Source organism: Musa acuminata, chromosome BXJ2-10, assembly GCF_036884655.1.
Source record: "Musa acuminata AAA Group cultivar baxijiao chromosome BXJ2-10, Cavendish_Baxijiao_AAA, whole genome shotgun sequence".
NCBI classification, from domain to species: Eukaryota; Viridiplantae; Streptophyta; class Magnoliopsida; order Zingiberales; family Musaceae; genus Musa; species Musa acuminata.
The window spans coordinates 29,279,407-29,302,355 of record NC_088347.1 but is presented as its reverse complement, the minus strand read 5'-3'; the positions used below and the strand labels follow the sequence as shown (position 1 = coordinate 29,302,355).

Sequence of the window (22,949 nt, the reverse complement as noted above, 5' to 3'; positions counted from 1 at the left end):
AAAAATTATTCAGGTATTAATTACAGGTAAAAAGTAATTTAGTTATAATATAAATAATAAATTTAAACATTTAGCCAATAAGTTGAAAATATAACCATTATGAAATTAAAAATTATGTAGATGTTTGAATGGATAATGATTAAGGAAAAATTAAACACAACATTGATATGTTTAATGTGATAGTTTTCTTTGCATAATAAAAATTATTAGCCTTTTAGGTTTTTATTCATAGGATGTTAAGTCTTGTTCTAAACCACAACTAATCATAGTTAAATGGCACATGTGAGGATAATGACGATGATGTATGCGATTACCTAATAAATTATACATTTTAAGTGTCAATCAATGCATAAAATGTTTGAGTCACAACGATTCAATATTTATATACTGTCATAAATACACTGACACTTTAAATTTATGGAATGAATCTTCAAAGTCATTAACTTACAAGACGGAATATTTTGACAATTAATGTTTGATTTGCATATATATATATATATATATATATATATATATATAATCATGTTATTGTTATAAGATCATTTTATTTTTAAAAAATTTCCCAATAATTTTTTTCATAATCTTAAAATATCCTTTAGTCTCAATGGAATAGTTTCGCATATATGAATGGATCCATACAATACATTGGTGCAAGTGGATGGATCAATCTATATCATAACATGATCTAGTCCATATCGTGAGTGAATTTAATAGTATTTATCACATCTCTTTTGGTAAGGCATGGAAGGGGTTATATTTAGTATTTATGACCTTCAACACAAATATTTTTATTGGATTTATCATGTTTATTTTGATTTATCAACATCCAACCCTACCATGAGTTCCATATAAGTGTAATTTTCTTTTTATGATATTTTTGTCATGGTTGTTTTTTTTCTCTTAACACAAGATTTTGTATGGAAACATATATGTTCATATATGCAATGCATAAATCTTGAATTAGAATTCGGTAATATTGGAAATATATGCGTTGGAAAGAATAAGAAAAATGAGTTGGTAACCCATTTGCAATGTTTTTGTATATTAACAAAAAAATAATGACGTTCTAAAACATTATAATTAATTTTTTTATTACTTTTATGTAATATAGCAATATAAATTATGTCCATATTCATTGATAATAATTTATATTATAATTTTTATAATATTTTTTTGTTCAGATAAAATATATTGTGTATGAACGAAAACAACTTTTCCAAAGATCGTAATTGGTCTTTTATCACTAGTCTGTAAATATATGAAAAACATAAGAATATATATATATATATATATATATATATATATATATATTGATATATTGATTGATAAAACCCTTGTCCTCTCTCTTCTCCGCCACTACCACCCTCTCTCTTTCTCTCTTTCTCTCTCTCTCTCTCTGGTAACTGTTTCTGCCGCAAAACCCAGCAACGAAGTGTATCCCTCTCTCTCCGCCCTCTATTTATAGAGGAGAAGAAGAAGAAACAAACTACTGCTGCAGATCTCTCTATCAAGAACTAACACATCGAACTGCCGATCGGACGTCGGGAGAGGAGGAGGGGCCGCCATGGACGACCTCGAGAAGGCGATCCTCCTCGTATACGAGCCCGGCGCCGCTGACCCGACCTTCCGCGCCCAGGCCATGGCCTTCTGCGACCATGCCAAGGCCGACCTCTCCGCCCTCCTTCGCCTCTGTCTCGACCGCCTCCACCGGTCCTCCCTCGTACCCGTCCACTTTTGGTGCCTCCAGGCCCTCCACGACGCTGTTCGCCTCCGATACTCTTCCATCCCCCCCGCCGACCTCCCCATCCTCCGCTCCGCTCTCCTCTCCCTCGCCTCCGACCGCCCCCTCCCCGCCGCCTCCCCTCCCTTCCTCAGGAACAAGCTCGCCCAGACCCTCGCCGCCCTCATCCGCCTCGAGTACCCTTCCCTGTGGCCCGACCCCTTCCTTCGCATCCTCCCCTGCCTCCCCTCAGCGGACCCATCTTCAATCGACATGTTCGCCCGCCTCCTAATCGCCCTAGACGATGACCTCCTCAGCCTCGACTACCCGCGGTCGTTTGCGGAGGCCGCCGACGCCACGCGGGTTAAGGACGCCATGCGCCAGCAGTGCGTCCCCCAGATCGCCCGCCATTGGTTCGATGTCGTGTCCCTCTACCATTCCTTGGACACTTTCCTCGTCGCCGCAGCCCTTGACACCATGCGGCGGTATGTCACTTGGATTGACATCGCTCTTGTTGCCAATGATGCATTCGTCCCCCTCCTCTTTGAACTCATTCTCGCACCTGACTCGATCGAGCAACTGAGAGCTGCCGCCGTTGGCTGTGTTCTTGCCATCCTCCAGAAGAGGATGGATCCACGCCAGAAGGTCGCACTTCTCCGTAGTCTACCAGTAAGCCTGGTGTTTGCTGACCCGAATTTGGTCATAAAGGTTCCATATTTGGTTACTGGGTATGCTGCCGAGGTTTTAGAATGTTGCAAGAAGTTAGGTTTGACAGATATAGATAGTTCATCTCCGGTGGAACTTCTCGAAGAGGCCTTGCCTTCAGTGTTCTATGTGATGCAAGAAAGCGAGGAAGTTGAATTGGGTAATGTGGTTGAGTTCCTATCGGTTTATGTCACCACCATGAGAACACCCTCGCAGAAACAAGCAGTGTATCTTGGTCATATCTTAGAATTTATTAGAGTGCAGATATGCTATGATCCTGCCTACAGGAATAATCTTGATATCCCAGATAAGATTGGTAGGGAGGAGGAGGACCAGATGGGTGAACGCCGGAAGGACCTTCTTGTGCTCTTCTGTAGCATTTGCCGGCTTGCGCCTGATGTCACACAGCATTTCATCCAAAATTTATTAATTAGGGCCCTGTCCTCTTCGGAAGCTAGCGTGGAGGAGGTAGAAGCCACGTTTACTTTGTTCCACCGGTTAGGCGAGACAGTAAATGAAGAAGCAATGAGAACTGGTAGTGGGTTGTTGCGTGAGCTGGTCCAAATACTCCTTTCGTCACAATTTCCTTGCCTTTCTCATCGAATGGTGGCACTCATTTACCTGGAGACTGTCATGAGGTTTATGAAGTTTGTCCAGGATAATCCTCAGTACATACCTTATGTGCTGGCTGCATTCTTGGATCAGAGAGGTATACACCATCCAAATCTCAATGTGAGCAGACGGGCTGGTTATCTTTTCATGAGAGCTGTCAAGTTAATGAAATCTAAGTTCGTGCCATATTTGGATATGATTCTGAGAGTATGCATCCTTTACCATTTGTTTATGGAATATGCTTATAATTTTTTTCCTTTCCCAAAGTGGTATATCGTACTTGTTCTATCTGGATACAGGGACTGCAGGATACCATCACTCAATTCACAACTTCAGATTGGTGCTCTAAAAATTTTGAGTGCTCAGGTTCTGAAGATGGCAGTCAGATATTTGAGGTATTACTTTGTGATGCAAAATATTTTTGCTCCAACTTCATTGAGTGTATACTGATTATCATTCCTCTATTTGATGGGGGCCCTAGGCAATTGGATTATTGATTGGCATGGAAGATGTATCCCCAGAAAAGCAATCTGACTATGTGGCAGCATTTCTCAGACCTCTTTGTCAAAAGGTAAAGATGGAATTTGAGTGTCTCTCCTTTTTTTCCCATCAATTGCCTTCTCTTCCTCGATTACTGATTCTCATAACTGCTTCAGCATTTATATGGTGAATAATCAGTAAGTTGACTTGTTACTTGTGCTTGTCTAATCAGCTCAATGAGGTGCTTTTGGATTCCAAGGCACAGGGGCTAGAAGAATCTTCAGGAAAAGTTTTAACCCTACAGCAAATTATCATGGCTTTGAATGCTTTAAGCAAGGTGTCTCTTTTTCTATGCTGATATGTTCTCTCTCTGATAAATCAAGAGCCCGTTTGACATAATCCCTACTTTTTGTTGTTTCTAAGAAAAGTAATAAAAATGTCATTTCTGTTCTGTTTTTAGTTATTAATTATCAGAACTTATAGTTGATTGAATTAAAAAAAGGAACACATTGCATCTGATGATCTGGAGGAGAATTGTTATCCAATTATAGTTATGACAGGATCTATTGGGTAATAAGATGGTTTCTTGGTTTATAAAAAAATAGATAATACTGCTCTTAAAAGTTTTAAAAACAATGGAAGTACCATTAAGAAAAGAAATAAAATAATTCAAGCAGATTTCTGTAAAACAATAAACTTCTGCCAAATGGGTCTGGAAACTGCCATCTTTTAAAGTATTATTAGTCATTTATGTATATTTGGTGAATGTTCACTATCCAATTCCCTTGACTTATAATTGTACAATGTTCTCGTCTTCTATCTTTTCAATCTTTTGTTCGTCTTGAGAACATCAATTTGTTGTGGAAGTGACTCCCTATCTTTATGTTTGTGTATTGTTTATGGACAGGGATTCAATGCACGACTTGCCACAAGTATCTGTCCGGCCATTGGAATTATGTTTAAGCAGGTCGGTTGAGCTATCTTTCATGGTGATTTATATATGAGATATTCTTTGATTTTGCATGGCTTCCTTCAAGTGCATTTATATAATATAGGACAGTTTCCTTTAGATGGCAAGCTTTTATGTGATTGAAGGTAGATGAATAGTTTATATTTTTGTGTTTTATGTACACATGTAAGAGTTCTCTTGTTTTTTGTGGTGCAGGCATTAAGTGGGGTCTTGGAAATCCTAACTGCATTTCCAAACATTAAGACTTTGCGAAATAAGGTGACAAATCTTATACATTCTTCTTCCACGATACCTTTTGTATCTGAAATGTACAGTAACATTATTCGTGGATGCAGATTACATCATTCATTCATCGCATGGTTGATATTTTAGGAGGATCTATCTTTCCATGTCTTCCAGTTGTTTTAAAGCAATTGCTCATGGAAAGTGAGGTACCTTCTTCTCACAAGCTTTTGCTTTTTTTGCCTGTATCTTGTGCCTTTGGTGATGCATCCAGGGTAACTCAATTTGATCAACTATTCCTTTTCATTTATTATTCTGAGGTTACTCCATATATTATTTGTATGATTAGGAGACTGGTGTCACATTACATGTACTCATATCGGTTTATACATTGCATTTGTACTCATTTTTAGTTAAGTCTACTGAAGCCACTAAATAATTTATTGAGCGGTTTATGCTAGAAATTTTGTGATGTCTATGTTTCAGCTGTCTTTTCTCCATTTTTGACTTTAAGATTAACTCTGAATGAAGAACTTGTTATATAATCTATCTAAGTTCTATTTTAACCTTTGTCTTTCATCTGAAAATTTCAGAAATGAAAATTGTTGAGCTTCCTTCTTGGTTGCAATAGCTTAACTATAACAGGATGTCCTTGAGGAGACATCTCAGTATTTAACACACTGTGCGGTCATGAGGCCAAGGGTTCAAATTTTGCTTAAGCATGTAGTATGTGTGTTATGTAATATTTAAATGAAAGAAGTAAACTTAAACAAAAGGAAGCTCAACAAACCTTGTTGTATGTTTGTGCTTGAACCGATTTAAGAAGCTGGACATCAATGTTAAACAGGAAAATGGCTAAGGTGTCATGACCCAGCCTGATATGATAACTTACCCATTAATTTGTTGTGTTTGAATTACTAGCTTAAAATGCATAAATCAAGTTAATGGTAATACATCTATTAGGCTCAATCCAAATCTTTCTGAAATGGGACTACCAACATAGCTTAGATCAAATCATAATATGGTGGATATGAGGTCTAGGTGGCTCACGAGGAGTGCTATGAGGCTCTGTCCATAGGGAGGCCTTTCCTATTCGAGTCCCTCGTCTTGGCCAATACTAGATCGACTCTTATATGAATTATTATTATCCGACCTAATAGGATGAGTGACCCATTAACTTGTTAAGCCTGAATCACTGGTCTAAAATGGTTAAGTTAGTGATAGTTTATCCATCAACTCCTTATAAGTAAATCTAAATATTTGTCTGCTTTCGATATGAGACTAAATCCTGATTGTGTTACATATATGTTCCCCATGGCACACTTCTTGTTGGCTTTCAACTAATCAAATCTATTACCATTGACCAGGCATCAATAGGAAACTGAAGAGACACGTGTAAATCCATTTGATGAACTTCTCATGAAAATAATTTTTGCACAACATACACAAATAATAGGAATGGTATCAAAATCGTTTTCCATATCAAAATTTGATAATGTCCACCTAAGAGTTCCATAGAATATGTCTCACCTGGCTTTTCCATATTAAAAATTGATAAAAACTACACATTTTTACTCATAATTTCATAAACTCTGTGTTGCCTCTTAAGCAAGAAAAAAATAATCATACATTTGTGTGCTTGTCACAAGTTCCCTGTGCGCAGGACTTGATAGATCATTTGTATATCTTTAATCTGCTGACCATGACTTTTGACAAGAGGCTTACAAGTAACACTAAAGGGAGATACACATATAGTAAGTCATCTTTAATAGGTTCAGTTTTCATAATGAAAGTGAGGAAGGTCTTTCCCCATGGAGTTGGGAAGATATTTTGGGTTTAAGATCTTCGGAAAGTGGCAAGGATATCATGGCCTAACTAGTTTTAATGTTTTTGAAAAATTCAATAGTAAATCTATCAAGCTCTGGAGCCTTCCTATTGAGATTTTTTACCTAAAGCAAAGGGTTGAATCAAGTCATCATTGCAGTGTGCAGAAGAATCAGCTTTGGTCAGTGGACCAATCAAATGTTTATCTGGAACTCACAATTGATCCTGTTGTAGGATACTCACTAATGTTGTTCTTTTTCATTTTTAGAAGGATGGAAAACTGAAAGATTAGTGTTTTTGTGACCATCTTGATTCCATTTTACCTATATTTGTTCCTAATTCATTTTACACAATGTTGTTTAGAGACCATCAGTTTGATCTTTACCCAAATTTTTGTCCTGCTTAACTTGGTGTCTCTTAGTCTCATTCTGATCTCTGAATATTCTCGACCATGTTTTTCTCTAGTGTGCATAAATATTATCTTTAAGTTAGCAATATACTTTTAGATAATTTGTGAATAATCACATAAAAGAAAATTTTGAATTGATGTTCATTGGTGAATGGTCCTGTAATTGATTAACAAAGCCCATTAGTACATATGACTGTTTTACCAGTTTCATTGATATAAATGTCATCATGCACAGGAAACATGTAAGACTGTTCATAAATTTGTGGTTTTAATGAAATAATTTGAAGTAACACGGTTTCCTCTAATAACTAACTTGTGAAACATATTTATGCCACTTTTAAGGATAGGTATGCCTTTTAAGATGTCATTTATGAATTTTTTTCTTCCTCCACCATGAAGGTGCTATTTTTTTATTCAGAAGCATACAATTATAAGCTAATTGTTCTTTCAGTGAATTTCCTTTTGTTTTGACGCTTTAGCTCATGATTTGCAGCCAAAGGACATGGTGGATTTTCTTGTTTTAGTCAATCAATTAATAAGCAAATTCAGTACTTCTGTAGAGAGCATACTAGAAGAGATATTTCCTGCTGTTGCTAGTAGACTGATTGTGATACTTTCAAAGGATGCCTTTCCTTCAGGCCCTGGATGCAACACGGAGGTATGGAAGCTCAAACCCTCTACAAAGGTCTTCCTGCATGCCCTTAATTTCTCTGGTACAAATGCTGTGAGATTTTACAATTATGAAAATGATCTGAAAATTTTCCTTCTGATAGTTATGGCCGACTTGGATCCTAATCATACTTTCTTTGTGATGTGCACTTAATGAAAGAATGACTTTGGTGAATACTTGAGCCAGAACTCAAATATTTTTGGCAAATGTCTTTGATACAGGTTAAGACTTGTGGGAAAAGCAGATTGAATTGTTGACTGAGCTTTTATTTTTTGAATTAAAGGAACAAAAAGAGGATGCTTTTTAAGGATGTTAGCAAAATAACAGTAGCATTATTATGATAGTAATGACTCATGCAAAGAAAACAAAGCTTTGGTCAATGAGATAACTTATTAGCTGGATATTTTGTGAACTCTGCTTAGGTGGTATTCATAGGTGTACATCTCTAGTGTGCTCTCTTAAAAAACTTCTTTCCTACTTCCGTGAACTATTCTTCTACTAAAACATGGAGAATTTAATTATTGTGTATGGTTATTGAAATCCCATGATTAGTAATTTCTTGGGACTCAACTTTAAATGCTGCCATGAAACTTAATAATTATTACAAGATCCATTGGTTATGTACCTGATTCCATGTCTACTTGGCTTCTGTAGGAAGTGCGTGAACTTCAAGAACTGCAACGGATATTATATACTTTTCTTCATTTGATGGCCAACCACAATCTTTCATCAGTTTTCCTTGCCCCTAACTGTAGAGGATACTTGGATGCACTAATGCAGTTGCTTTTACTAGCTGCTTGCGGTCACAAAGATGTACTTCTTAGGAAGGTATGGAAAATATTTTGCGGTGCATAGTTATTGTTTCTTGCAAGCTTCTATGTTGGTAATGTAATAGAGTTATGTTAAATTCAGAACTAGGAAACTTGCAAATTTTCTTGGTTATGTAAGAAGATGCTCAAGTTAAGTTTTAAACCTCACTCTGGATGGAGTTTAGGTGCCTTGTGGCGCCCTTTTTCCTAGCTCTTAGAACGAAATAGCAAAGTAAATTAACTAATAACTAAGACACCTACTTCATGTTTATTTTGGCAGTTGTGTGTCCAAATCTTCATGAAGCTCATCAAAGACTGGTGCACCAATTGTAATGTTGATGATAAGGTACTCTCTTTGCTATTAATCATTTTTATCATGACTAACCAAATATGTGTTCTTCATTTTTTTCAAAGTTTGTGATTCCAGATAATGGTTTTTGCTAAAAAAAATTTCCAGGTTCCTGGATTCCGCAGCTTTATAATTGAGAAGTTTGCAACTGATTGCTGCTTGTACAGCGTGCTTGATAAGTCATTCGAATTCCACGATGCAAATACCGTATAGTCATCAATACCTTTTCTTTTACTCTTTATGCTCAGCTAATGCATGAAATATTCATTTATGACTTTTTAGTATTTCATAGTTGCAATGCAAGATGGATCTGCATTTTTCCTAAAAAAAATTCCCCATCAGGCTCGCAATTAGACACGCACTGGCCTCCAGTATATAATACTTGTGTGCTAGCATACAACTTTATAAATACAACTTTATAAATACAACTTTACAAATCCCTACTGACCATTGTCCCATAGGTGATATAGTAACATGAAATTCTTCATGCAGATTTATAAATACACTAGAAGGTAGTGGTCTTAAGAACATAAGGTTCTTTTTGCAAATGAGAGAATAATCTAAGTTGTCTATATACACTTTTATTTGAGAGAAATTTGCACTGATCCAATAAGGAGGTCTATCCGTGATGCTACTTATCCATTTGTTTTCTAATAACCAAGTGCCTTACTGGACATTGGTCAGCATGGGTTGTGTTTCATGATGCTGGGCTAGTTGGACACCGTGTTGGTTAGCACAAGCCAAAATTTGGGGTGTGGTGTACGTCGGCACTATTGACATTACTTTCATTGCATGTTCTAGTACCTGTCTAGCATGTTATGGTCTGTGCTGATCGGCGTGCCAAGCCTTGCCTGTATAACTCTCCCTTTGACCTTTTCTCTTCTAAATGTATTTTAGGCATGAGGAAAGTGTTTCAATGGCTCTCTCCCATCTCAGTTTTCTTTTCTCTTGATGTTTACTATACAAACTATTTAACAACATACCTCCATCAACAGTTGCTTCTTTTTGGAGAAATTGTGCTGGCCCAAAAGGTTATGTACGAGAAGTTGGGTAGTGACTTCATTATCCATTTTGTGTCTAAAGGGCTCCAAGCAGCTCATTGCCCACATGAACTTACAGAACAATACTATCAAAAGTTGCAGGTACAAGAACTATGCTAATGCCTTATTCTTCTGCAGTATCTTTAATTGTTTGTTGAGGTCTTTGATCTGACAAACTACCAGCTAAGATTAACAAGATATTGCAGAATTTTGAGCAAAATTGAATTATCCAGATCTGTAATGTATGGAAATCGTCAATTTATCTAGAATTGTGTCAGAAATTTTGTATTGTCCTGTCGTTTTCCTACACGTAGTTCATCTAACAGGTTTTTCATCTGCTCTAGGACATAATTAGGTCTAACTAGATGGAACATCAGATGCTGCTACACCTTCCTTATATTGACTTTCTTGATCTCTCAAATCTTTTCCAGCAGGCCAATGATATCAAAGCTCTGAAATCATTTTATCAATTACTTGTTGAGAATTTGAGACAGCAGCAAAATGGAAGTCTTGTTTTCAGATAGCACTGCAATATTTCATGGCATCTTGAAACGGAGTCAACGTGTTAGATTGGTTAATAATTTTTTTCTATAGGATCTGCTGGTCAAATGCAGGTAGTCAGAAAATTTCTTCTTAATACAGTGTCATTTTAATTCTTTTCTTTCTTTTTTGGTTTCTTTCCTATGTTATTGTTACTATTTCTTTCAGGAAAGTTTTGTTGATGTACATTACCATCGGGATGTTTCGAAGATTGAGAAGGTATTCTTTGGCATCATTATTTTTACTTCTAACCATGATTTATGATTATTTTGTTTTTTCCATTAAAATTTCTACTAAATGTGATTGCATCAGTTTGACAAATACTTTATTGATGCCTCCTATTTAGATTTGATGCCTGCATAACATTGGCCACTGTCAATTTCCTTTGAAACACAGACTGGTTATGTTCTGGGAGATGTATATTAATCATGTATCAGAAGAATGATAGTTCTTTGAGTTTGTATGAGAAAAGCAGTTCCCTTTGAGAGTCCGTCCTGTTCTGCTGCCTCTCTCTCTCTCTCTCTCTCTCTCTCTCTCTCTCTCTCTCTCTCTCTCTGAGATAAACGTCAGTTTGATCTTGACGCAGTTGCCTTGACCTGATATTGGGATGCTAATCTGCCCAACTTAGTGGCAATGATGTCATGAGTTGTAGTATCCAGGTTATGCCAATACCTAAATTTTTTGATAGAGAAACATATGACACAATTCTGAGATTGCAGATATAAAATAACAAGTTGAAGAGATGACTAAAACTTTACGATGCTCAAGCGAGAATTTGTGCTCAATGTAATACTTATTGATGCTTGGCAAATTTGTTGTATCCAAGGTTCGCTGATGCTTTGTTTGCAAGGTTGAAAATTTCCATTTTCAATTTTTTAAAATAAAACTAGAGACCGTGAGTAGGAACTATTGCAAGATTGTTAGAATCTTATTTTCATGTGAACACAAACAAAAAGTTGCTTTGATGACTGATTTGATCATTTTGTATGTCATACCATTGTTGAATAAGGCTTTCCTAAGAGGTGTAGAATTCCGACTTGCTTATATTTTTCAAGATATATGCTGATGTATCTATAAGACTAATCTGATAAAGACTTCATAAGACATCCCATGCCACTGCTGACATTTTCTGCTGTACCTAACAACTCATGGAATGATGTTTGTACTTGAGCCTCTTACGATAAATATATTTATTTAATAATGAGCATTATATCATCCCCTTTAAACATTTTGTCAGATTGCTAAATTGGATTGCACCATTTGCCTTTGGTTCTTTGTGTGTGCAGGTGTATGTTGCGGGTATGCTTTCTTCAAGAAGGAAAAAGAGTCCTATTCTATTTGTTTAATATTGAGATGAACAATAATGTATGCTGTAAATTATTGAGTCATTAATATCTACCCTTTCTTTCGAGTCAATTTGTTCACACATTATTTTCTCGTCTCGTATCCATAAATATTTGCATCCGGATGTGTTGAGGATATCCTTAAAAGAGACTCTTTATCCACTTCCTGTAACTGTTCTGGTCACATCATAATGTATATGATCAGATGTACCTCAAAGACAACACAGCAAGCAGCTCGACATGGTTGCACTATGCTCGACCAACAGTTACATCCAACACTAGCGAACGAGAGGCTCAGATAAGAATGATTGTAAGATAATTTTATGCCTACCGAACACCCAACTCAAACCACCAATCCTTCTTGCAAAGATGGCATGTTGAAACTCTCCAGACTATTGATTCTTGTTAAAACCACAAACACAAGTAAAGAAAACCCCTAAGAGCCTTAAGTCAGGTTCTCTGTATCTGCCGGAACAGCTTGACGTCTCTCCCAGCAGAGGAAGCCGATGAATGGTAAAGCCCAGATTCTATTCTACATCACCGCCCTGAATCGAATTTTCTGCAGAGATTAGGTTGAATTGGAGCAGGAAAGATTCCATCGAACGATTCAGGCCACAAAAGGAAGGAGAACAATTTCTAACCATCGGTCACATCTTCCATGTATAGGCTACGGGACTTCGCACTTTGTGCTGCTTGTTGCTCCAAGTGATCCAACCAAATGCCGTGCCGGCAGACCTCCCTCTTTCCTTCGACGCAAACGTAACACTGTACTTGAGCTTCTGACTGACATGTTTGAACATAAGCTTCGCCGGCTTCACCGTCACAGCAACACCACCAGGCCCGCTTACCTTCGCTTCATAGGTTGACGACGCCGAGCCAACATTCGTCAGCTCTCTTCGGTACTTCACCACTCTCCATTTCTTCCCGAACACAACCGAGAAGGATGGGTAGTTCAGGTTGCCAGGATCTGAAAACCTCCGCGAGCAGGTGGTCACGTTAGGCCTCTTCGTGATGGCCTGGATGTGTGGGATGGTGTAGTTCAGGGAGCAGAGGAAAGCGATGTAATCGTCTGCCGTGATGTCGTAGACGAGGCCCGGGGAGAGGGCTCTCTGTGGATCCACATGGCCCGCACCGTAAGCGAACGGGGTGGCGTATGACCCACCGGCAGCATCGCGAAGGGGAGAATTGGTGTTGTCGAGGACGTATGAAGTCGTCATGAGGGCCGACTTGATGGCAGCAGGACTCCAGTTAGGGTGCGCACCCTTCAGCAATGCAGCAACTCCACTGATGTGTGGGCATGACATCGATGTTCCTACATGAATAAGATCGACAACCACGAGAGAAAGTTATGATCAGCATACACTCATTCTAAAGCTAGCAGATATGACTCACAGAGCAAACACATACCCGACATGATGTTGAATTGGGTCCTCCGGCCATCCTTGAGCAGCCCGGTCGGCCCGATCGATCCCGACCACCCTGCCAATATGTTCACCCCCGGCCCGATGAAATCCGGCTTCAGTATATGCGGCGACACCGGATTTGGCCCCCTTGAGCTGAATGCCGCCACCACCGGCGACGGCCGCACCCCCAGCACCGTCCCCCCGAAGCTCAATGCTCCCCTTGGTCTCGGGTTGGTGATGACGTACTGCCGAATCAGATCCCCTTCCTTCTTCCCCACTGCTACTGCCGGCAGCAGATGGCTGTCCGCCACCAGCTCCTCCCCGTTGGCCGCCGTGTTCGCCAGTATCATCCCCGCTCCTCCGGCGGCCTTCACCACCGCCCCCTTTTCCACGCGGGCGCTCACCCCGCGGTCGCAAAGCACCAGCTTTCCCCTCACGCGCGCGGGGTCCAGCGTGCCCGCGAGGCACAGCTTGCTCGCGTTGCTGCTCCCGCCGCCGTACACCGCAGGGACCAGCTTCTTCCCCATCCCCTTCCCACTGTACAGCGAGACTCCTGTGTACCGCGCGCCGTTGCCGAGGCGGGCGGTCGCCGGGAAATCGCGATCTAGGGTGCCGGCGCCCACGGTGGCGATCCAGGGGGCGCCGTTCGCGAGGGTGGCGGGGCCGGGGCCGCTGTTGCCGGCGGAGCAGGAGACGAAGATGCCGCGCTCTGCTGCGGCGAAGGCGCCGATGGCGATCGTGTCGCGGAAGTAGGGGGTGGAACCGCCGCCGAGGGAGAGGGAGAGGATGTCGGCGCCGTCGGAGATGGCAGTATCGATCCCGGCGAGGATGTCAGAACCGAAGCACCCGGAGGCCCAGCAGACCTTGTAGGCGGCGACGCGAGCGGCAATCGCCATGCCCCGGGCGGTGCCGGTTGCGTACCCGAGGAGGCTGGCGTTGGCCACGGCGGAGCCAGCGGCCGTCGACGCCGTGTGCGTCCCATGCCCGTCCCGGTCCCGCGGCGAGTCGTACTCGTTGGGCTTCCCCCGCACGGTGCCGTCTCCGGCAACCGCAGCGGCGGCTCGGAAGCCCCGGGAGAAGCTCCTGGCCCCAACGAGCTTGCGGTTGCAGAGCGAGGGGGAGAAGTCGACGCCGGCCTCGCAAGCGCCGCGCCACCGGGAGGGGACCTCGGGGAGGCCGGCGGCGGCAGAGAAGCTCGGAACCTCCGGCCATACGCCGGTATCGAGGACGGCGATGAAGACGTCGCGGGAGGCAGCCTCGACGGCCTGTATGGGGCGGGGAACTGCCGCCGAGGAGGAGGCGTCGGCTGCGAGACCAAGAAACTGCGGGGAGCGGGTGGTGTGCAGGGTGAGTACAGGGTCGGGGTGGAGTTGGACTACGGCGGGGGAGCGGCGGAGGAGATCGAGGTGGTGCGGAAGCAGGGAGGCCGCGAAGCCGTGGAGGGCGTCGGAGTAGGTATAGAGTAGGTGGCGGCCGGGGTCGATGTCCAGAGACTGAAGGTGCGCAGCGTACCAGTCGGCGTGGGTCGGGTGGACTGCCGGCCGGTGGGCCGGGTTCATGTACACGATGTAGGTCTGGTTGCCGCAAACCAAACCTCCGGCACAAGCCAAGAACAGCATCACTAACGCCGTAACACTTGCCATACTCCTCGTCACCGAAGGTGGAAGCAAGACGCTCAGTTGTTCTCTATGAAGTCTCCATGAGGTGGAAGGAAGGCTGCCGTGTTTCAAATAATATAGGCGGAAAAAGGTGAGTGAGAGAGAGAGAGAGAGAGAGAGAGAGAGAGAGAGAGAGGCAATATTGGTGCTGATGTCGTGGTGGCGATCTGCGCTGCTCACAGTCACAGAGGAGTGCCGCAGGGCAAGCAGAGGAAGAGCTTTTGAATGGATTCAAACGGATAAACAAAAGGAGGGGACAGCTTCACAAACACACACACTCGGACTGACCCATGTCGGGTAATGAGCTTTTTCTTTCTTTTGTTTTGTCTCCTTATTAATCCCTTCGCACCTAACAATATATAATCCGCAGACGTCCTCCTCCGTTCCGTCAACTTCTTCTTGGATTTTGTTTTGTTGGATACGCATTTCTAGATCGTATTAAAGATTTAGCCTTCGTGGAGGGAAGATTTTGAACCCAAGGGTGTCAGCTCTTCCTCTCCTTTTCCGTGTACGGACTTGTATGGATAGATCCATCCACGCGGTGGAACTTTCCAATTAGAAAGAATTTTGGGAAATGTTTCTCTCTTTTTTTTTCCCTTTTTTTTAAAGAAATATTCTTTTTTCTCTTCTTCCATTTGTCATAACCACTAAAATAAATTAAGAGAGTCGGAAATTACACCCAAAAATCGACTCAATCCTCCATGTATAAGATTATACCGCTAATTATATTTATAATATTTTTATTACCTTCGTCGAAACACTATAAATCTATTCAAAAATATTATAATTGAGATGAATTACCTCATCACCGATAGAAATCATCTCACACACAAAAATAGTAAATAATAATTTAATATGGTGATTTTTTATATCAATGTTTTTGAATAGGTGTTTTCAAAGAGTTGAGTTTATTAAAAAATATTATAACTAGAAATTTTACCCGATTAAATCATTCTATCGATGGGTCTATCAATAATGACAAACGTTGTTTACGCCTCTAATTACAGGATATTATGAGAAATATGATAAAAAGAAACATCAAATAGAAAATATGGAAACGGATACCTCTTGAGGGGAAAAAAAAAACCTAAAAAGAGTTTTTTTTTCGAGAATTCGTTTACTTTAACTGTATTTAAAAGTCTCATTTTATTCTTTTTTCACTCATAGAGTATTTCTATTCTCATATTTTTATTCACAAAAAGTTTCCTTCATTATTTTTCAGAAAATAAAATAAATTAAGTAATTACAAGCAAAAAAGCATATCATTTTACAGTCATTTAATTTTGGTCTCGTGGCCTATTTGTTAGATCCCAAAACACACATTCCATGGCCCCATTGCAATATAATTTGCATGCCCTCCTCAATGCCAGTGTTATTGTAGCCCTCATGCATTTTGAGAGTCTCACCTTCTTACTCGACAAACATGCAATACGTGAAAGCTATTTATGATGTGATTTAAGCTTCAATCGTTCCAAGGTGGCGTCATTCTGCCACAAATCTGGTGTGTCGTGAGATTGGACATCATCCATTTTGAGCGTCTCACCTTCTTCCTTTTTCAAGCTTTTCCTAACACGATTAGTGTAATTTATGGAGTTAATAACAAAAATGAAATGACATATTATGATTGGAGAATTTTGGAATACATTATAATATCTTTACTGAGCCATTAATGAAATGACATTACTGATTTTTATTTAAGAAAGAGACATCAGATGTTTCTGTTTCTACGACACTCAGTAAGGATAGATAGCGTGATCTAAAAGAATGCACTGACAAGGTTTTAAGTTGAATGAAGGAAATGATGTTTGGATGCTTAGCTCGTGGTGACACACAACCGATCAGTTTGCTGTTGTTCTTCGATGCTATGAGTCGTGCTTCCTCTGCGACTGAGAACTGAGACGGGGATGTCCACAAGAACATGATGTGCCATAACGGGGTTGGCACACAGTGTAGTCCCTCTCATCATCAGCATTACCGGCGAATGACACAATAATAGATTAGCAGTGACGGAGAACAGGTGTTGCTTTGAGACCGGGGTGAGGTCCGGATGAGAATGGTGACCAAAAAAGCAACTCACCATAATAGCCATACTTTGGGGCCTCTGCGGATGTGGTTTCCTGGTAGGCAGGCAAATCAGTCGTGAAACGTGGGAGCCCCTTTGCGAACACAGGTGCATGACTACATCATGGTGCCCACCAAAGGTGCATCATTAACATATTGCACCACCACCACCGCCACCTTCCTTCTGTTTTAAGGCTATTATTGAGACCTGCCCAATGGCCACTTCGACTTGTGGAGGACCTTCCACTGTTTTTAAGAATTTGACCTGATGACATCTCAATTTACATCGAATTGGTTTACAACATCATATATGCCTTTTAGATTATTAATTCAATCCCATTAAGTTGATTGACGAGTTAAGTATCATAATATTATATGTTATGATATGATCCGATGGAATAATCAAACTCTTACAACTCAGCATAGTTTCAATGATGGACTAAACTAATTAAACCATGATGTATATGAGATTAGCGTAACTATAGCTTTTATGTCATGACTATCCTTTGGCCACATTAATGAATTTAGTATTTATATTAGGTTGGATTTAGTATCTATTAGGAAAAAATATATTATCGATATCTTAATCAGTCAAATGTGATTCAGATCCATATGCGTAGGACTGTTCTACAAAGTATCTCTGAGGTATGAATGTTGAGCTCTTATGGTACTACCTGCATAAAGATCGAGGTCGAAAGAGTTTTTCCGACCTAATTTCTTTTATGCTTAATTTAATAACTCAATGTATAAGAGTGTGGACGTGAATAGTTTAAGAAAATCTCTTTTTTTCTATCTCAGAGGTAAATTTTTATATATAGTTGTAAAAGTAAGAAGAAAACTTATGATTGTTTTTATCGTCATAAATGACGATAAGAAAGTTTATGATTATGTTTTTCGTTATAAATAACTAGAGAAAAGTTAATAATTATTTTTTTCATATAAATAATGAGAATTTTTTTTTCTCTTTCAGCGGCACGTAAAGGTGATGTGCGACATGACAATGTATTCCCTATGACATAATTTGATAAAATAATTAGCTCATTAATTTGTTAAGTTTTAATCAATAATCTAAAATACATTAATTTAAACTAATATGATATTCATTAGGCTCTTATAATCTAATTTATTTTTTTCTATTTTTGATGTACAATTAAATTAGAGGTGTTATAACAAATGATGTTTTAAATTTGGAAAACTTGAAAAGGCCAAAATGAGAAATAGTGGTCAAAAATATATTATTGATAGAATTGTTACATATGGAATTATAATATACATATAGAAATGGCATGGACATGGAAGTGAAGTGCTTGCATTGATCTCTCAAAGGCAGTGCAGCGAAAAAGTATGGGAGGCCTGTCGAGTCGTCGATGGGATCGAGAGGTTTCCCCATCTTTTGGAGAAGGGGAGGGGAGGGGAGGGGAGGGAGGTATGATTCGGAATAATGGCATAGTGCTCGAGTGCAAGCAAGCTCAGTGGTGGCGATGGTGGAGGCAGGTCGACGTCGCCGCCGCACAACTGTCATACACGGGTAAGTAATTTAGAAGGCTCGCATGGGATGTGGAAAGCTTCTTTTTGCATAAAGCTGCAGTGGCACCGCACTCGATCGATCCATGTGTGCATCTCATCTTCCCACCTTTACACGCCGTCGTCCTATCGAACTCACAAGTGGCTGTCTCCGGACGCTCCCTCCATTCCCCTCTCTCGGTTTTGTTTAGTGCTCTCTCTTTTTTAGCGACTTTAATTTGCATTATGGGAATCATGATGAGATTTATTCGACACTCACCTACCCCTCTCCCTGTCGATTGAGACTTGTGGTGGATTTTGATTGTGCTACATTCGAATTTATTATAAATATAATAGATTAGATTCCGAAAGAAATAATGTTATGTGCTCAATGTTGGTATTATTCCACGGATAGTTACGTTGAATCATCGATCATTACTCGATCGTGAGAAGTTTCATCAGGCCATCTAGTATTACAAGTACCATCTATGTTTTTATTGGACGTGACATAATTCCTAATTGATACATCATTATGACGAGATGTCCAGAGTAGCATCAAGCTATGTAGGCATGAGGTTTGGTCGATGTTGTCATCCGTGATGTTGTCATTTGTGTAATACCCCCGATTAGTCCCACATCAAAAGTGATCAAGATTAAAATTAACTTATAAGTATTTGATGAGTATATTATTATTAATTTAAGTTTAAATATTTTGATCAGTGGATTAGACTAAACGAAATTGATAAATAAATTAATCCTAATCCTTCAAGCTCGGGTTGTAACATTGATCGTACTACATTCGAGTTTATCATAAGTTTAATAGATTAGATTTAGAATCGAAGAGTGTTATATTCTCAATTTGTTTAAAAGAGTCTTTAAAACACATTTCAAAATCTTTTTAAATGAGATTTTTAAAATCATAGAAATCAAGTGTAGAGCGTTATTCCATACGATAGTTATTTTGAATCAACGATCGTTACTCGACTATGGAAAGGTTCATTAGGCCATCAAACATTACGACCACCATCCCAAGTTTTTATTGGACAGAGTCCTAATTGACGTGTCATGATGACGAGGTGTCCTGAGCAATGTTAAGCTGATATCAATGTGGGCATGATGTTTGGCCAATGTATCGAGTTGACGAGGCATATGATGAGATGCGACGAGACACTAGTTACGTATGTATCAAGCCCCCTTATCAATACTAACATTAAAAGTTTTCAAGAAATTAAATTAAGAAAGCATCAATATGATAATTTTAAAAAGATTAAAAGGAAATTATAATAAAGTATTATATTAATAAAAAAAAGAAAGATGAAAAGAAAAAAAATCAATTGAAAGAATTTAAAATTATTGACTATTTTGGTATTTTGGGGACATAACATGTGGTAATTTTGAAAAAGAAATATAATTGAATTGAGAACTAAATTAGGAATTAAAGCAAAATGAAATGGTATCTTTTGCTAACAATTGACTTGAATAATTGCATGTCTCGAATCATTCAGTTCTTCTTCGGTAACACATGAAAAATGTTTCCATTAGTAATTATGATTTAGAATATGAACAATTTATTCAGATGATTAAACATTAGAGACCTTCGTGATGATGACACCTTTACATCTATAAATAAACCCACAATTATCTTTTCAAAAGCATTTGTCACAAGTCATGCATTACGATAGGGAATATTTGCTTCTCATAATGCGCGAGGTTAGACTCTCTCTCTGTAGTAATAATGACTCTCACATTCATTACATCGAGGCTCACATCATAGATCGGACGGAGCTAACCTTCCATCAACAATTAACTCTTTACGTATAAATAAGTTATCGAAGAAGAAGACGACTAAAAATTAGAAGCGACGGATATATTAAAACATTATCATCCTCGCAAAAAAACTTAATCGGTATAAGAACCAAAGAGAATCCAATCTATTGTAATAATCGACACAAGCGCAAAAGATAATTCAAGTAATGAATCTAGTAAAATATTATCCTTCTCACAAAATCTTATGAACGCTAAGAATAGAAGAGAATCCAAATAATGAATCTATCAAAATGTTGTCATCCTCACAAAAATTTAATCGACACAAGAACATAAGAGAATCCAAGCAATGGATTTATCTAAATATTGTCATCCTCGCAAAAGCTTAATCGACGCAAGAACATAAGAGAATCCAAGAAATGGATCTATCATCATGTTACCATCCTCACATAAGCTTAATCGACATAGGAGGTAAAAAAATTATTAAAATATTATCATCCTCGCATAAGCTTAATTAACACAAGAACAAAAACAAATCAAGGCAATAGATTTAGTAAAATATTATCATCCTCATTAAAGTTTAATCGACACAAATCCAAGCTAAATTGTTGACTCTTATTCTGTCGGGTCAAATCAAAGCAGATTGGAGTTGAGGCCATGGTCAAAGTCTTAAGTCAAGTACATTTATTATGAATTTTATCTTGAGTTAAGACCGATAGCAAATAAGATTTTCTCAACTATATAAAGAAATCTCTCCTCCGTCGAGTGAAATCCTCTATTCTGTTAAAAAAAATCTTTCCTCCTAATCTATATAAATAGGAGATCGATATATTAATTGTATTCAAACTAAAGTTACTTCAATAAAACTTCTTCAATAATTATTCTTATCTTCTATTATTTTCTTCAAAGACATCCTCACCAGCTAACCACATCGGGTCAGGATTAAAACATCTTGACCCACTGCCAGCTTGGGTTGGATTTGGATCAAATCTGCACTGATTCAAACTCGACCCGATCCATTCCCAGACCCATGCCAAAGTTAAAAGACCCAACACAATCGAGTCTTTTTTCTGTGGTGCGTTAGTGCTGCATTTGATTCAATGGAAGTTGAAACAATATAATTCTGCTTCTCTATTCTTCTGCAAACAATTTGAGTCTTTTTTCTCTATTCTTCTGCAAATATATATATATATATATATATTCTCGATTGATCACTTATGATTTTACTATGATTGATATGCTAAATCACGTTTTACGGTCGAATCTAGTCGCATCACTGGCAGAATTGACTGGGTAGAGTAGAGTACGTCGATGGGCGGCAGTGTTTGACCGATGCCAAGTGCATCCACACATAGATTTGGTGGAGTCAAAAGGAAGGATGACACGCCCATGGACGTAACGGAGGGATCACTCCATGACTAGTCTCCCGATCTCGGAACTTGGATCTTCAACCACGGAAAAGCCCAGCCACGGCGACGCGGCGTCAGCCACCAACTCCACCCCACCCCGCAAGTCCAGTTCGTAGTTTGAAGTCAAAGTCCCAATTCAACGCCGTCGATGAAGCTCTCCAAATCCACGTACGTCTCGTGGAACCCTCCTCCTCCAAACCAACGGCGTGCTGCCAGGCTTCGTCTCTTGTGATCGAGCTCCGTGGCTGTTGGATGGGCAGGGAGGCCTTTGAGGCCCAGTCAACGGAGGAGGACGATTCAACATGACCGTATCGCCCTGCCCTTCCCGGAAGCTCGCCGCAGATGAGACCGGCGAACGCAGATCCATCAAGAACAAAAGCGAAGGCGGTCATCTCTACAGCTTTGTTACCTTTGACATAGAGACACATTTGAAGGTGTGTTTGTCAGGGACGACTCGATCGATCCGTCTTAATCATAGATTGCATGTGTAACAATCTGAAAATAATTACACGTCAGTCATAGATCTAGTTAATTTTATCTGAATCGTACAGCATCATTTATGTTCAGCGATTAATTTTCTCAAAATATTTTATGATCCTTTAGCACCGGACGAGTTTAACTCGAGATTCCACGAACAATTATTTTAGTCAACACTTGATAGATAATATAAATTATAAAAATAAAATTCTTAAACTTTCAACAATCACATAACAAAAGATCTAAGATGATCTATCCCGAACAAAAGTTTCTCCTTATTAAAATAGGGAGTTCGGTTCGATTTCTCTTTTAATTTAGGACTAATATGAAAAGTGAGGTAATTGAGAATGATAAATTAATAAATTTTATAATAGATTGGATAAAAAAAAGATTATAATATGAATAAAATATATTATGTTTTTTTTACCGATGTTATGGATAAGAGATTGTCATCAATCATTAGAAATGTTACATTCCAGAGAAGAACAGAATAAGAAAAAATAATTTGCAAGTGACAAGTGGTAAAGACAAGATTTGAGCTATAATTTTTCTATTAACCATCAAAGTCAGTCTAAACAAAACTAATAAATTAAGCCAAGACATTTTATAATTACAAAAAAAACAAAGAGAGCACTCTTCCCACGCATGAAGATCAGCATCTAGAAGGGTTCCTAATGTGCGACCTCTGTAATTATATTTTCATTCGCCTTTTATAGTTCATCATTTTTATAATCACTTATGATGAAAATATATATTAAAAAATATTCATGGAATATTTTTTATTCCGATGATTATGTCGACATGATGCATCCATTGGTTAAGCTTTTATTATTTGTGATAGCTATGTATCAAGGAAGACGAATATCCTCGTTTCACTTTGAATTTCATATTTTCAAACTCTACTCACACGAAATCATCGATCACTCGTTGTCGTAGAAGAAAGGTATGAAAAAGGATTAGAGTGCATAATCTTCTCCCCTT

At 39.1% G+C, this 22,949-nt stretch overlaps 2 protein-coding genes across 4 annotated transcripts; one reads left to right on the top strand and one right to left on the bottom strand.

Annotated features, from left to right (window-relative positions):
- Positions 1-1,374: 1,374 nt before the first annotated feature.
- On the top strand, positions 1,375-11,812 carry LOC103968513 (exportin-T). 3 transcript variants are annotated; one of them, XM_009381759.3, is made up of 15 exons: positions 1,375-3,244; positions 3,337-3,432; positions 3,519-3,608; positions 3,750-3,854; positions 4,425-4,484; positions 4,683-4,745; positions 4,823-4,918; positions 7,436-7,600; positions 8,267-8,440; positions 8,702-8,767; positions 8,879-8,977; positions 9,766-9,912; positions 10,245-10,424; positions 10,519-10,569; positions 11,637-11,812. In XM_009381759.3, the coding sequence occupies exons 1-13, from the start codon at positions 1,565-1,567 to the stop codon at positions 10,332-10,334; spliced, it is 2,931 nt and encodes a 976-aa protein (XP_009380034.2). In that variant the 5' UTR covers positions 1,375-1,564; the 3' UTR covers positions 10,335-10,424; positions 10,519-10,569; positions 11,637-11,812. The 3 variants fall into 3 exon arrangements, with proteins under 3 accessions (XP_009380034.2, XP_009380033.2, XP_064985251.1); XM_009381758.3 differs by having other exon boundaries at positions 10,242-10,424; XM_065129179.1 differs by lacking the exon at positions 11,637-11,812 and adding an exon at positions 10,697-10,716 and having other exon boundaries at positions 1,425-3,244; positions 10,242-10,424.
- A 454-nt stretch (positions 11,813-12,266) lies between these two features.
- LOC135624996 (subtilisin-like protease SBT1.8) lies at positions 12,267-14,864 on the bottom strand. The gene is made up of 2 exons (XM_065129180.1): positions 13,101-14,864; positions 12,267-13,005 (listed from the first exon to the last, which is right to left on the bottom strand). The coding sequence occupies exons 1-2, from the start codon at positions 14,737-14,739 to the stop codon at positions 12,341-12,343; spliced, it is 2,304 nt and encodes a 767-aa protein (XP_064985252.1). The 5' UTR covers positions 14,740-14,864; the 3' UTR covers positions 12,267-12,340.
- Between the last annotated feature and the right edge of the window lie 8,085 nt (positions 14,865-22,949).

What these genes read in the sequence shown, in the direction of transcription:
- LOC103968513 (XM_009381758.3), top strand. Translation starts at nt 1,565, where the DNA reads ATGGACGACCTCGAGAAGGCGATCCTCCTCGTATACGAGCCCGGCGCC. An exon ending in AATTCCACGATGCAAATACC is followed by an intron (nt 8,978 to 9,765) that starts GTATAGTCATCA and finishes CTCCATCAACAG; the next exon opens with TTGCTTCTTTTTGGAGAAAT. An exon ending in AATACTATCAAAAGTTGCAG is followed by an intron (nt 9,913 to 10,241) that starts GTACAAGAACTA and finishes AATCTTTTCCAG; the next exon opens with CAGGCCAATGATATCAAAGC.
- LOC135624996 (XM_065129180.1), bottom strand. Translation starts at nt 14,739, where the DNA reads ATGGCAAGTGTTACGGCGTTAGTGATGCTGTTCTTGGCTTGTGCCGGA. An exon ending in CCAATTCAACATCATGTCGG is followed by an intron (nt 13,006 to 13,100) that starts GTATGTGTTTGC and finishes TTATTCATGTAG; the next exon opens with GAACATCGATGTCATGCCCA.